General features: G+C 35.9%; 1 protein-coding gene across 2 annotated transcripts in view; it reads left to right on the forward strand.

Annotated features, from left to right (window-relative positions):
- Positions 1-16027, forward strand: part of Cdk13 (cyclin dependent kinase 13) — a 101267-nt gene that overhangs the window by 68204 nt on the left and 17036 nt on the right. For both annotated transcript variants that reach the window (XM_028789241.1, XM_028789242.1), the window contains exons 8-9: positions 5530-5631; positions 5723-5800. In XM_028789241.1, the coding sequence (XP_028645074.1) occupies positions 5530-5631; positions 5723-5800 (180 nt within the window). The remainder of the gene's footprint in view (positions 1-5529; positions 5632-5722; positions 5801-16027) is intronic.

Genomic DNA, 16027 nt, shown 5'->3' on the forward strand with positions numbered 1-16027 from the left:
AAATTGGAGCTTGCTGGCCTTTAGACTCTTTTATTTCTGAAGTATGTATAAAGTTTAGTTTTGCCATCTGTATCATTGGACTTATTGTTTTAATTTAATAATAGGATTGAGTTTTTATGTGGTGTGACCATCTTTGATGGAATTTATTGCTTAGAACTTTAATTATGTAAATAAATTGAAACTTTTTTTAATGCTATATCCATGAGGGAAAAAAATGTATTATCATGGAACTTCCTAACTCTTTCTATGGTGTAAACAAGATCTCTAGAATGTCAGGAATCTGTAACCAGATCTGGAAGTTTGAAAGGCTAATTTTTTAGGATTCTGGATTTCCAATTAGTTTTGCATTTGGATTATCTCTTCATATTGCAACAATACTTTTGAATTTCTTAGCATTTAAATTCTTTTTACTTCTAAACATAATTTCAGTTTTATTTACTTTGATCTTTACCTTTGTAAATATATCAACCTAATCATAATATGGAGTGTTTTCTTGTAATACTATATAAATTGTTGTTGGGTGATGTGGTTTGTGAAATTGGCTTCAGTGCCCTCCTAGCTTTTTTTTTATGTTGAGTTTTGCTTTTATGATTAAAGTCCTTCTGTTTGCATACTTACTCAGTGTTTGCTTTTTTCTCATTAAATAGTAAAATGGAAAATGTGGCATAGTATCCTTTTTGGAGGAGCAGAAACAACCAACCTACCTTTTTTTTTTTTTAATTGTTATTAGGGAGTTAAGTATATGACCCAGGCTGAACTTGAACTGAAAATCCTCCTGTTTCTCAGGATACTGAGTGCTGTGATTTCAAGAATATTCCATCAATTACTTTGTTAAAAGAGGTTTTTGTTTGTTTTTTGTTTTTTTTAAACATCAACAACACCTTTAACTTCTTCAAAGGATTCTTAAATCCCTCCCTCCCTCCAACCCCCACCTTGATTTCTCTCTCCCTGCTCTAGAAGACATACATTTGCTCAGCCATCTTAGGGAGCTAAAGATTCAGTGTGGTTGGTAGTTAGTAAAAACATTTAGTAAGTCTTGTGTGACTAGTCACTAGAAACAATGTGTTTTAAAACTCGTTTTGACTGTGTTTTGAAAAGTGAGTTAATCTTGAAAATCTGGAAAGAACAATTGGTTAAAAAGCTGTTGCACTAAATTTTGATAAAAATTATTGTGGCTAGAACAGAACAATAGACTGTGTGTAAGAAAGAGGTGAATTATTTCACAAGGGTCTCTACCGGAGAGTAGTTAGAAAATATTACCTGTTGTGAAAAATCTGTCTCCATTCTTACCTATAAGGTTTCTGGTCAAGTAGCTGGATACATTTACAGTTAGGAAAGGCAAAACTATTGAAAAAAATGTAGTACTGGCTTAAAGTGTTATAATTTCTCACTTATAGCATCAGTTCAAATGGTAACTGTCATATAATCATCCAGGCAACCTGGTTGGAATATCTGTGATCATTTACATCAGCCTTCCAAGGCTGTTGCCAGAAATAAGAAAGAGGAGTGGAATTATGAGACATGCCTAGAAAAGGCAGTGGCAAGCACTTACTACTCACTGCAGTGAGGATGAGAAGTGTAGTGTATTTAGTGGGACAGCTGCTCTAGAAGAAATGACCCAAGTACTAAAGGATGCTGTTATCACTGCTGCAAGTAGTACTATTTGAAAGCAATTTTCAACAGAGGAATTTTCAATAGGACAATTAGGATAGCCATCTTTGAAGAAGTAAATTGGAAGATTTAAAGGAAAGAAAGAAAATTTAATAAAGACCCAGACAAAGAATATTACAGTAGGAGAAGCTTAGTTGGTGGTAAGCACCCTGGTGTCCTATAGTAGGGTCACAGGAATAAGATCCTCAGTATATAGGCTTACTATAAGGCTGAGTTAAGTTTTATTTATTTGCAGTGAGACATGACCTGGTTTTCTTTTTAAAACAAAATGTTTTTTAAAAGATGGAGGAGGCAAGGCACTTTCGAGGTGAGACAAACAATAACTGTACTGTTGAAGTAGTGTGTAAGCAGTAGTAATAGCAGCTCTATTGTAGAAATTATTTAATCCTGACCTAGGGTTTCTAGCCCGCCTTAGATCAATTAGTTCCCAGATAAAAACACACACACATCTTTTATATTTACAATCAGTCTTAAACAGCACAAGAGCTGGGCTTTTAGAATCTACTTTTCTGTCTGTATCCCCCGAGGTATTACTTACTACTTACCATGTTTCATCTGGGCTGCTCTTAACTCCAGTTGACCAGCTCTCAGGGCCATGTTTTTATGGCTCACTTGACCCATGGCATTTTCTCCTTCCTCCTGCATCACAGCTCATTCTTGGGTTGTAGCTGTTGAAATTGTAAAAGTGTTACTGTATTTAAGATGAGTTTTTTGATTCCTGGCTAGATATGATGGCATACTATCTGTCATCTTAGCACTTAGGAGGCCCAGACAGGAAGATTTGAGGCCTATCTGTGGGCTATGGGGAGACCATGCTCATTCCCCACCCATAAGACCAAAGGCCCCTGGATTGCTTTCCTGTAGCAGCTAGGCAGGTTAATATTCTGTTAATAACAGAATGCTCGAGATTTCTCATGAAACCTTAAGGTTTTCTTTCTTGTCTCGAAAAATATTACAAATTATAGTATGAAAGAAATCACTGAAGATTTTATTATGTTTTGCTTGAAAGATTTAAGTATTTTAAATCTTGCTTCCTTTACATGAATCTAGATAGGAAACACCATAACCAAATCAACTTCTCTCTGCAATTCCTAAGATTCTATAGAAGAAACGCATTGAAATAAATCACCAAACAAGCAAAAGTACCTGGCAAAAACTAACATTTTAGAAAAATGTAGAAAGCAATTAACTCATATATTAAATACTTTGTGATACATTTAAAACTATTTTTGTGTAGTTTTGTGTTTAGTCATCTTGCAAGTTGACTATTCTAAGTTTGATAAAGGTGGCCAACTAAAAGCTAAAAATGACTAGGCAGTTACATAGAATTTGATATATGGCATGTAAACTAATCTTTTGTTTAAACTTTTCTTTAAATAAATTTCATCACTTAAATATTTGTAGTTTTTCCATACTTTTTTCTAAATTTAAAAATTAGATATTTGTATTAATTTAAATATTTTTTGAGTAGTTATTCTAGTTTCAGTTTTACAGCATAGACTTAAAAAGTGCTCATAGACCCCTGAATCAATTTAAAACCTAGTTCTCAATTTTTTTTTTAAGCTTTCTTCCCCTATCCAAAAGAGTCATAAGTTACCTTATGTTACATTTAACTGCTCTATGGTATCCCATGTTTTCCTGGGGTTTATGTTTGGGTTCATGTTAAAGAATGTTTTGACTTTTGACTGAAGTAAACAGTTTAAGACAGTTGAAGCAAGTCAAGATTAATTATTGAAAGTTGAGACTAGATATTATGTTGGGAGCTCTTTTGTCATGTATGAAATAATAGTATGTAGTTAAGAAAAATGGAAACATTTTATATTATATGAAGATAAGTGATAGCAGGAAATAAGCAAAGAAAATTTACTAAGGAGAGTATACTCAATTTTTATTGGCTTCATAGGCGTTTTAGCCAGGTGTGGTGGTACATGACTGGCTTCCAGCTCTTGGGGTCAGAGGTAGAAAAGTCACTGGAAACTCAAGACCACTCTGGCTACAAAGCAGGTCCCAGGACAGCCAGGGATGGTATAGTGATGCTTTGCTTGAAACTAAACCAAACAAAAAAGCCTTTAGACTCCTATTTGTTAATTTTCAGTTTTATCAGTGTCAACAGAAGTTTTGTTTGCTTTTGGAAATATTGTGATGCCCAAATTGATAACTTAAGAATATTGGTGCTCAAGTTACTTAGAGAAATTTGGCCAGGTTAGGGTGGAGTAGTTCAGATGCATCCTAGGCTTTCTGGAGCATAGACCTGTGGTTGCTAGGAGAAAGCTGCTGGGTTAAATTGTGGGCATTTTGTTTTCTTCTCCCCAAATGAATCCAATTCAACCAGTCTCAGGTGAGTGAATAGGCTTGGAATATAACTTTCCTGAGGGAACTTCCTATCTTGCTTTTGTTATTTGAAATATATCTAAAAGAATAAGGTTTATAAGTTATCTAAAGATGTAATTACTCTGAAGCCTATACTTTAACCATGGGTCCTGATATTTTTTAGGATCATCCTTATTCATATGAATCATAAAGAAAGTATCTAATGTTTAGAAATACTTTGCTGGAGTTGGGCAATATCTTTAATCCTTAGCATTTTGGAGACAGGCAGGTGGCTCTCTGAGTTCAAGGTCAGCCTGGTTTACAGAGCAGGTTCTAGGATAGCCAGAGCTACACAGAAAAAAAAGAAACAAAAAACCTGCCTGAAAAACCAAAACAAACAAAAAAAAACCTTTACTACTGAATTTTGTACTGGAGGATGGTCAGACTTAGTGTTATTATAAGTTGGCTAGATTTAAGTAACCTCAGTTTATATATGTTCTCTTTGTAGTTTTCTGATAAAGCACCATACCTGTAGCTTGTAATTCTGTGTAGTCTAGACCACAAATAACTAATAGTCAATATCTACTTTATTTTTACAAGCCAGGGTGCATCCAAATGTGTTAAATATTAACAAAGATATGCCTAATTAAAACTTTTGCTAGGAGCCAACTGTGGTGGCACCCCCATTGATTCCTAGCAACATGGAAGAGGCAAGAGGATCTCTGTGAGTTCAAGGCTAGCCTGATCTTCACATCGAGACCCTATCTCATCAACAAACAGCAATCTTTTGTTAGGGACTTGGGTAAGGCACTTGCCTAGCATATAAGAGTTCTTTGATTTAATCTTCAGACCCAAAACAAAACAAGTCATTGTATTAGGTAATCACAGTTGGAACTACATTGTTTTTCTTTTAGTCGTTTCTTTATGAATTACTCATTTTTAAAGTTTTTATGGAAAGGAAAAAAACATTACTTAGTAATTGAGTTGATGAGTGACTTTTGTTTCACCAAATTACAACAGCTAACTCCTTATTTTTCTATTCACATGTTCAGGGAATTACTGCTGCTTGTCCATGAATTTTATGTTTGTGTGTTAAATACTGTAGTTAATCAGAATTAGGATTATGGGATTGCTTTGATTATACAAAGTACTATTTTTTCCATTAATTATTTATTCCCTTTATATTCCAATATTTGGCCCTCCTCTCCTCCCAGCCCTACAGCTCCTCCCCCTTTCCATCGTCTCCTCTGAGAAGGGTGAACCGCCTCAGGACTAGGTACATCTTCTTCCTCTGAGGCCTGACAAGGCAGCCAAATTAGAACAGGATCCACAGACAGGCAACAGATCCAGTTATTGGGGGACCCACATGAAGAATAAGTTGCACATCTCCTACATATGTGCGAGGTGCCTAGGTCCAGCCCATTGCTAACTCTTCGGTTGGTGGTTCAGTCTTTGGGAGTATATAATAGTATTATTGAGAGAATCTCTTACTACAACAAATGCTAACTTTAAAGAGTCCTATGATTTTTGTTTTTGTTTTTGTCTTAGTCGCCCATATACTAACAAGGTCATTACTTTGTGGTATCGTCCACCTGAACTGCTCTTGGGAGAAGAACGATATACACCAGCCATTGATGTATGGAGCTGTGGGTAAGATGGATACATTTTCTTAGGGCACTAAAAACTTAGTGAATTAAAATGAGGAAATTTAGATAGTAACGGCTCTACTTTTCTCTATTAGATGTATCCTTGGTGAACTCTTCACTAAAAAGCCTATATTTCAAGCAAACCAGGAACTTGCACAGCTAGAGCTAATAAGGTAAGCTGCTGGTGACATTTTGGGGGAATGGATAATGTCATGCTCCACAGATATTGAACTCTTTATTGTGTCTTTAGTGACTACTAAACGGGGGACATACTAGAATGCAGCCCTCTAATATTCATTCCAGTAAAATTAAGGATCTTAATTATTTTTTTCCTTTATTTTGATGTTATTTACTTTGGTGACATGAATTAAGTCAAAGAGGGCTTAGTCCCTCATAGACTGAGAAGAAAAAGTATAGTGATAGGAGAGAATGGTTAAATACTTCATTCTGTGCACACATGATAAGTCTACATGTAAACTGTGTTTGTGAATACCAGAATATATGTAAATGCTTATCAGCATATGTCATTTTTTGGTAGGCTCTTAGGATACAGCTTACAAGCAGTTAATTTTCTATTCAGATTGCATTTTAAGAGCATTCTTTTCTCTGCCCTTTTTTTCCTTTTCTTTTGTTTATTCCTTTTCCTATCAAGATGGGATTTCACATTGTAGCACAGGCTAACTTTGAGCTCTGAGGAGTTCTCCTGCCTTAGTCTCCCCATGTTGGATTACAGGTATAAGTCATCTCATCAAACTTTAATTTTTTTCTTGAAGGAGTTTGGTTTTCTGTATAACAATATAAATGCAAAATTTACAAGATTTGCATGAAAATTTCAAAATGAGAATAAGGTGTTTTAGAGAATTTAGAGAATTTGGAAGGAGACACAAATTTACAGCATTTCTCTTTTCTAACTGAACAAAATAAATTTAAAGCAACAGACAGGAACCAGAGAAGGATTCCTAACTTTATCTTAGGAATCTGAAAGATACCATCTAGAAAGGGAGCACTTTAGGGAGCACTTTATTCAAAGAAGAAAGTCCTAAGAGTGGATATTCTGCCTATGGGGAAGTTTATTACAGTATTAGAGTTTGGCTACTCTTTAGGCCCCTACTCCTCCAGAACAGGCCCCCAAACTTTAGCACGGTTTTCTCAGTGGTTAGATCTTTTGCTATAGAGCACAGCAAACAAACAAAAGTATGTTAGAGCAACTTCTCTGGGGATATCTACAGTCAGAAATACCTCATCCAGAAGTAACACTACTTCAAATCCAGGGCAACCAGTTACCTTGTAAAATAAAAGCATATGTCCTAGACTTAACCCATGGGACTCTACACATGGAACTTTTAATGAAGTTACAAGAAAATTGTCTCAGTCCACTTCATTTTTGTTATTGTCTGAATACCACAGACTAGATAATGTATATAGTACAAAAGTTGTTTAGCTCGTGATTCTAAAGGCTGGCAGTTCAAGATTGAAAAGCCATGCATGGCAAAGTCCTTTTTGTTAATAGCAACTCTGTGAAGTCCAAATGTAACTCAGCAACAGATAAAGGTAAACAAAGAGGCTAGCTTTTATGATAGAGATGGCCCTGCAGTAACTCATTAAGTTTCCAATACATGAAATTTAAAGAACATATTAAAACAAAACAGGGGTGGAGTTTACCAGGGACTCAGCAAGCTTTTATCTTTCTTAAGTGAACTAGAATCATGAGGAACTGATACTCCCCCAAATAATAAGTATATTTTTCAGTGCTAAATTGAACATTTATAAACATTCGTTACATATTAGAAGATACCAAAAATGAGAATTCCCAAAGAATGAAATAGCAGAATATGTGCCCTAAATGAAATAGGATAAAATTAGAATGCACAAATGAAGATGAAGTTTGCATTTTACAAAGAGCAGTAGGGAAGATGGAAGGAATGGGTTAGTGGGTAAAGAGTTGCTGTGAAGCCTAATGATGTGAGTTTGAATGAGAGGACCGACTCATCAAAGCTGTCCTCTGCACATGCCTACCATAACAAATGGACATGCCTGCCAAGCATACATACACAAATTGGAAAGAGTAGATCAAATATTAAAGTGTCATAGCTCAATCTTTGCTTAGGAGAAAGTCACACCCTTCAATTCAGTCTTGTGCTGTATACTGTCAACCACAAGCTGTATGGACAGTGGTGATCCAGTGAAGGGAAAATTGCCATCAGCTAATGATACCATAGTTTTTTTTTTTTAATTTTTTAAATGTTTTAAATTTTTTATTACCATTTTGTAATTTATATAGAATAAGATATACCTAACATCCAGTCCATCATCTTTGACAATTAAATAGAACACTCTGTCATCTATCCTAACTTAAAAGACTTGTAAATCCATATGTTATGTCCAGGTTTAGCTTTTATACTATTTGAGAACTATCTTCTCAAATATAGTTTCTCAATGTTAAATAGCCAGGGTTGGCTAAGAGACTATGAGTAATCTTTCAACCCCATCTGAAATCTGAGAAAGAGCAACATTATCTGAAAATATAGGAAGCCTAACTCAGCTTCCAGAACTGAGACAAGTTGAAGAGACAGCTGCCTACCCATACAGCTCCAATAAGTCAGGAAGTTGGAGCATCAGTCTTCAGCCTTGTGGCCCAGGGTCATATAACAGACTTTTGAAAAACAGGAATTATTAAGGACTAGCTTATTCTGTCTCTGCAGAACTAAGCTGTCCTAACCTGTAAGTTCTGTCCTCTCAAGAACAGTACAGGTCTGCAGGAGAGAAAGGCAATTTCTGCCCAGAGGCCTCCTAGCCACAACGTACTACCTCACCTGGAGGGAGAGACTCTTCAATTTATTCTCTGAATCCACAAAAGGGGAGCTGCTAGGAGCAGATATGTCTCAACAACAAAAGAATACATAACATTAAATGTCACATTCTGTGGATTTCTGACATTCTTGAAAACCAACTATGTAAAGTAATTTGGACTGTTGTCAGTTAAACACTCTCAGCTATTTCTAATTACATTATTTGAAAACACCCTAACCTTGAGTTTTCTATTTGGCCCCTAACTCACAGGCTTAAACATCTCAGATCAGTTTGTAATGACATTATAGAAAGACTGGGTCCAAGCCTTGTACTTTAAAAATCTTTGTATCAATAGAGGAAATTTATACTAATGATAGCTTTGATTCTGTGTCAAAATAAATTCTGTACCATAATAAGAAATTACAACTTCAGCTATTGTAAAGATTTCTATCAAATGCGGTTATGGTTGTTACACAGTCAATTCTAGCTGTTTCCTCCCTGTTCCAATTATGGCCATTTTAACATTCCCTAGAAAGACAACTAGAATAATCACCTCTAGACCCCTAAGTCCAGAGAACTCTGGCAGTGACTTTCGTAACTTCTTCTAGGTGAATATGGGCATTGAGATATCTTTGAAGGGGTTAGGAGTAGAGAAAATGGAGGAGTTTCTTGGCTTTAAGAAGGCCACACCAATGATTGTTTTAGTCTCTGATGCAGATCTGTGTCCTGACTGGATCCAACTGAAAGTCAAAGAGATCAGAAGTTCAAAGCAGGACAGTTCAGCATGTCTGATGATGAGACTCATCAAGGTTGTATATTCTGCAATATACAAATCTCAAAACAAAGTTTTAGTATCATCAAGTTAACTTTTTTGTTTGGTTCTCTGGAATCTAGTCCTCTGGGGGGTCTCCCTTCATCATATCTGATCCATATAACTCTGGAAGATGTGTAATCACCTTATCTAAAAACACAAAGACAAAACCTTTCTCCCAAATCAGCTTATCCTTGGGCCAGTAACCAGAAAAACCTTTATTTTGACCTCTCTCTCAGAGGAATAATATAACCACAAAACTCAAAATCATGCTCATTTTGAAAATTAAAACAATCTAAAACAAATGAGATAAACTAAAGTACTGTATGTGCCTATTCTTAGGCTTTTTCTATTTTGTCATGTTAGGAAATTAACCCAAAACTCCCATGGAGGCCACATTAGAAAGAATATGCGTATCCTCTAAGACTTACTAGAGCAATACATCTTTATACCATCTTTAAAGCAATTAATTCAAACTTTCACTAATATCTGTCTATAGGAAGCAGGTAGTTTTTACTTGTTAAGCTCTCTGCCTAGAGCAGCCATCCTGTTATACCATCTAACTGTTGTGCTCTCTACCTGGAGGTACAGACTTATCCAGTTTGTTAGTCTATGTCCTTTTATTGGGGAATTGACTCCATTGATGATAAGAGATATTAAGGAAAAGTGATTGTTGTTTCCTGTTATTTTTAAGTTTGTGTGGCTATCTTCTTTTGGGTTTGTTGGAAGAAGATTATTTAATTGTTTTTTCTAGGGTGTAGTTACCCTCTTTGTGTTGGTGTTTTCCACCTATTATCCTTTGTAGGGCTGGATTTGTGGAAAGATATTGTGTAAATTTGGTTTTGTCCTAGTATCTTGGTTTCTCCATCTATGATAATTGAGAGTTATGCTGGGTATAGCGGCCTGGGCTGTCATTTGTGTTCCTTAGGGTCTGTATGACAACTGCCTTCTAGCTTTTATGGTATCTGGTTAGAAGTCTGGTATAATTCTGATAGGTCTGCCTTTATATGTTACTTGTCCTTGTCCTTACTGCTTTTAATATTCTTTCTTTGTTTTTATGCATTTGGTGTTTTGATTATTATGTGACGGGAGGAATTTCTTTTCTGGTCCAACCTATTTGGTGTTCTGTAGGCTTCTTGTATGTTTATGGGCATCTCTTTATTTGGGTTAGGGAAGTTTTCTTCTATAATTTTGTTGAAGATATTTACTGGCCCTTTGAGATGGGAATGTTTGGCCGAGCGGTGGTGGCGCACGCCTTTGATCCCAGCACTTGAGAGGCAGAGGCAGGCAGATTTCTGAGTTGGAGGCCAGCCTGGTCTACAGAGTGAGTTCCAGGACAGCCAGGGCTACACAGAGAAACCCTGTCTCGAAAAACCAAAAAAACAAAACAAAAACAAAAAACAAAAAGCCAGATGGGAATGTTACTCTCTTCTATCCCTATTATCCTTGGGTTTGGTCTTCTCATTCTGTCCTTGATTTCCAGGATGTTTTAGGTTAGGAGCTTTTTGGATTTTGTATTTTCTTTGACAGCTGTGTCACTGTTTTCCATGGTATCTTCTGCACCTGAGATTCTCTCTTCTATCTCTTGTATTCTGTTGGTGATGCTTGCATCTATGACTCCTGATCTTTTTCCTAGGTTTTCTATCTCCAGGGTTGTCTCCCTTTGGGATTTCCTTATTGTTTCTACTTCCATTTTTAGATCCTGGATGGTTTTGTTCAATTCCTTCACCTGTTTGGTTGTGTTTTCCTGTAATTCTTTAAGGGATTTTTGTGTTTCCTCTTTGAGGTCTTCTACCTGTTTACCTGTGTTCTCTGTATTTTTTAAGGGAGTTATTTATGTCCTTAAAGTCCTCTATCATCATCATGAAATGTGATTTTAAATCAGAGTCTTGCTTTTCTGGTGTGTTGAAGTATCCAGGGCTCACTGTGGTGGGAGAGCTGGGTTCTGATGATGCCAAGTAGCCTTGGTTTCTGTTGTTTATGTTTTTGTCCTTGGCTCTCACCATCTGGTTATCTCTGGTGTTAGCTGGTCTTGCTGTCTCTGACTGTGGCTTGTCTCTCCTGCAGGCCTGTGTGCCAGTACTCCTGGGAGACCAGTTCTCTCAGGGAGGAATTCGGTTATGGAGAGCTGTGGGGCAGGGTCAGCTCCTGGTGCAGAGGGAGACTGGAAGGGTCCTGTCCCTGTCTGTTCCTTGGTTCTTGTGTCCTGATGGCTCTGAGTGAGTCCCTCTTGGGCCAGGAATTTGAGCAGAAGTGGTGGTCTTCCTGTGTTCACAGCTGTGTCAGCACTAAAGGGAGACCAGCTCTCTCCTGGTGGTATTTGGGTATGGAGCGCTGTGGCACAAGATCAGCTCCAGGGTGTAGTCGGAAACCAGAAGGATCCTGTCCCAGGCTGCTTCTCCATTTCTGTGTCTGGCAGGTCCCTCTGAGCAGAAGCGGTGGTCTTACCTGTGCTCACAGGCACGTTTCCGAACTCCTGGGAGACCAGCTCTGTCCTGGTGGTTTGTGGTATTTGAGTATGGAGCTTTGTGGCACTGGATCAGCTCCAGGGCCATGGTACAGGATCAGCTATGGAGTGCAGACCCAAAGGTTCTTTAACATGGTAATGCATATGTGACTTACAGCTTGGGATGCCTACACTACCGTGCTAGTCATTTTCACATATAGTACACATAATCATTAAGTACACAATATTCATAAATGCCAATAAGCTGCTGTGTTACTGGCATTTAGATAGTTACTGCACTTTTTATTCTCACATGAATGTGTACTTAAAAATTCAGTTTATTGTAAAACAGTACTTCATGTTAATTGGCTTCAGCATTACACATCTCATGTTTACTACCTCTTTTGATTGTACTAAGAGGTCACATTAAGTGATCTGCCAAACAATATAGTTCTCAGAACAGATCCTGGCTGCATATCGGAAGTAAGAAAATGAAGCCAACAGAGGGATCATCCGTTCAGGTGACAAACTGGAGCAGCAAAATAAAGCCCAGGGAATAAACAGCACTTAACAAGCTACAATACAGAGAGTGTAGATCTTCATGTAGAAAGCCAAGATTTCATGTCTGAATGAGTTACCCACGGTACTATGTAAATTAATCTTATAATTTAACAGTGAGAAAAGAATTGCAGTGAAATGAAGATTTTGATAGAAAAAATTACCTCAGATACAAAGGAAAAACTACAAGATTATTTAATTCACAAAAATCCTGTAATACATTAGAAAGTCCTAAGTATATAAAATAGTGCTATTAAAGTGCTCAGAAGAAAGAACCAGGCCCTGCATATTAGTATGTAAATTCTTGCAAGTATTTCTAAAATCAGTAGTTGTAATGTTCCTTAAACTATTTTTTTTTCAAAAATTGAAGAAATTATTTATTAGAAAGTCAGTAAATTAAATAATCAACAAACATTCACTATATATCAGAAAAGTGATAGTAGCTATATGCCTGAGAATCACTGGTGCCTTAGTCTGACTTGCTGGCAGAGAAGGATTGCAAAAGAACACCATTCCTTCCTTCCTGTTCTTTCTCATCCTTTGGTATACCCAACTCCTCAATCTTATATTTTGTAGTTAGTCTCATCATTAATTTGTTAATTTTACAAAAAGAAAAAAAAACTATAATACCCAGTTTGCATACAAGAGAATTTTATATAAGGGGGAAATGAATTGGGGTAAGGAATGAAAAGTAAGCTTAGCCAAACTGATGATTTCACTAAGGCAGACAAGTCTTCAGTGCCCTTCAAGAGGCCAGCATTTCAGAATGTGGGTTAGCCTCAAAGACCCACTCCTTTCTCTTCTGTTCCCTGCTTTGCCTCTTGCACTTTCTCCACAGGCAAAGAGGCTTCTCTATTTCTCTTGTATGTATGAAGTTAGCTACCTGCTTTCTGGCCCCGCCTTTGACCATACTGATGAACTTAGCACTTAATCCTTTCTTGGAGCAAGAGCAAAGCAGTATGTGCTTGTTTTTGATAAATGAGGATACTTCTTTCTTTTAAAAGAATCTATTAAGATGAACTTTAAAATTATTTAACACGAGGATGCTCCATTTCAGGAAGCAATGACTTGTATCAACAGGAAAATGATTAGCTTAAAAAACAATGTATACATATTAGGAAGTTTTTAAAATAATATGTTTCATGCTATAAATTGAAAATTGAAAACCTGTCAATGATACTATATTTTTTAAATATTGAGTAAATACTAGAATATAAACCAATTTACAAATGTAATATCCAGTCTTTCAACAGCCATGACTCAGTACCTTAAGAAAAAGATTTCTAATCTCAACCCTGCTCAGATTATTCACTCTCTTGTATCTGGATTCTCTGTCCTATGTTTTGTTTTCTTTCTTTCTTTCTTTCTTTCTTTCTTTCTTTCTTTCTTTCTTTTTTTAAAATTTAATTTTATTTTTTATTTATTTACTTTACATCCTGGCCACTGCTCCAGGCAGCTTTGGCTCAGAGGGCTCAGAGAGCAGGCAAGATGGGTCCTTAAACTATTATGTAACTGCTTCTCAACCTTCTGTTGCATACTTTGATGTTCTCCATTCCTCAGTAAATGGTATCTTAAACACATGGAAAGCTAAAGGGAGGAGGTTTGTAACCTGGAATTTTCTAGTGAGGTTACACATTTATCTTACTCAGTTAAGGAATGTAAGTATCAAGAAGTGGGCGGATGTCAGTGTTTTTGTTTGTTTGTTTTTTAAAGTTGACTTACATATTTGGACATAGAATCAGTTGATTTTCAGAAATGTTCACTATCTAGGGGTGTGCAAGTAATTTTGTAAGTGAGAGGAAAGAAAAAAGTAAAAACAAAGGATTATCCTAAGTACATTGAAAATGCTTTTAATATTTGCTTTTAAAAGAAATGCAAAAAATAGATACCAAAATTATGTATCTGTATATTCTCTTTTAATGTGATTCCCTCTAAGCCTGTTCTTTGTTTCATTGTTGGTCCTGACTTTGTTGGCTAGATCTAGTTAACATAGTTAGGCTTCAAGGTATTTATTAATGTAGCAGTTTCACCTGAATTATTTCAGTTGAACTTCTTACAACTCAGTGTTTTCTACTTTCAGTTTAAAAAAGCTTAGAGAAGTAAATTTATCTAGGCTCTCCCAAGTGATAATTGGAAGAAATCGAGCATTGAGTTAATCATTCTGTACATGCAAGAAATAGGACTTCTTCTGAAACTTTTTATATAGTATGCACAAATAGTAATATTTCACAAACAGTTTGAAAATTTTCTATATTGAGATTTCTGAGGAAGACATTAGCAAACTATTCAAGTTTTCTTTAAGAATTCTGTCATGGTAAAATATAGCATGTAGGAACTTTGCAAAGAACCAATAGAAAAATGTTATAAATAAATTAAATTTATAACATGAATTGGAAGTAAAGTTTATCCCAGTGTATTCTTGTGATACAAGGAAGCTTTAATTACTGCAATTTTACATTTTACTAATGAAATAATCTATTTATTTGATAGATTTTGAATAGACATTTGCTGGGGATGTTAGCTCTTTAAGTGTAAGGGAATGTAAAACAGAGTAAAAAATGTGTATCATTAATAGCCAGAATAATGTTTAATGGTAAAATATTAGAAGAGAAAAGTAAAGAACAATTACTTTCCTGTATTGCTATAGAACAGGGTTTAGATGTATAGTTGGAAATAATTTGTATATAATACTGCATATATTCACATATAGAATAGAATATGTTGATTGTACCAGACGATCCCCTAAAATCCCAAGAACAAAAAGGTTGATTAACTGTTAAGATGTATATGTCATGTACTAATCTACAAAGAAAACAGTAGCTTTTATAAATGTGTACCAGCTAGAAAATACAGTGTAGCTCTAATAAAATCACCAACATGTGTCCCCCTGGGATACTGAAAAACTATAAACCTATAGAATGTTCTTAAATATTTAAGATTTTAAAACCTGTTGGAAAGGAGGCTGGAGAGATGACTCAGTGGTTAAGAGCATTTGCTGCTCTTGCAGAAAACTTGACTTTGGTTCCCAGCACCCATGTCTGACAGATAATAATTGCCTGTAGTTAGAGCTCCAGCAGATATGATTCCTTCTTCTGATCTCCACAGGGCACTATACTTATGTGCACAAATGTACATATAGATCAGTACAATACACATAATTAAAAATTAAAATGGTAAAAAAAGACTGTTGGAGAGGCATATTTTATTTTTGATTACTAGGCTTTAAAGGGCTTTTTAAACTGGCAGTTTATCCTATTTTAAATGTGGTTTGCCTTTATGTTTATTTTCAGTATGTGGATTTGTGCACATGAGTGTGTATGCTAGAAAAGGCTAGAGGCCTCAGCTCCACTGGTGCTAGAGTTCCAGTTGTCTGTGAGCCATTGGTTGTAGGATCCCCTGCAGGAGCAGTGTGTGCGCTTAACTGCTGAGCCAGCTCTCCAGTCCCATTATGTTTCCTTGCATACATAACTAAAATTTCCAAACATGGGTTTTTCACATTGCACACATTTTTTTTTTTGAAATATCTATGTAAAGATAAATGTGAAAATATCTAGGAAGGGAGTAGAGGGACAAAAAAATAAGGAGAAAAGACTTTTTTTTTTTTAAAGGAGAACTTAACATAGCTTGTTAAAACCAAATACAATAACCAAACTACTTGATCACAATATATGGGTAAATCAGTGGAATTACACGAGAGCTTCAGAGAGTAAAGCAGTTGATATGCACCATAGAGTCTAATATAGAGGAGAGCAAATCAAAATCATTTATGTTTAAATGTTTGAGACAGGATCTCAC

This window comes from Grammomys surdaster, unplaced genomic scaffold (assembly GCF_004785775.1).
Source record: "Grammomys surdaster isolate TR1022 unplaced genomic scaffold, NIH_TR_1.0 125807, whole genome shotgun sequence".
Classification (NCBI taxonomy): Eukaryota; Metazoa; Chordata; class Mammalia; order Rodentia; family Muridae; genus Grammomys; species Grammomys surdaster.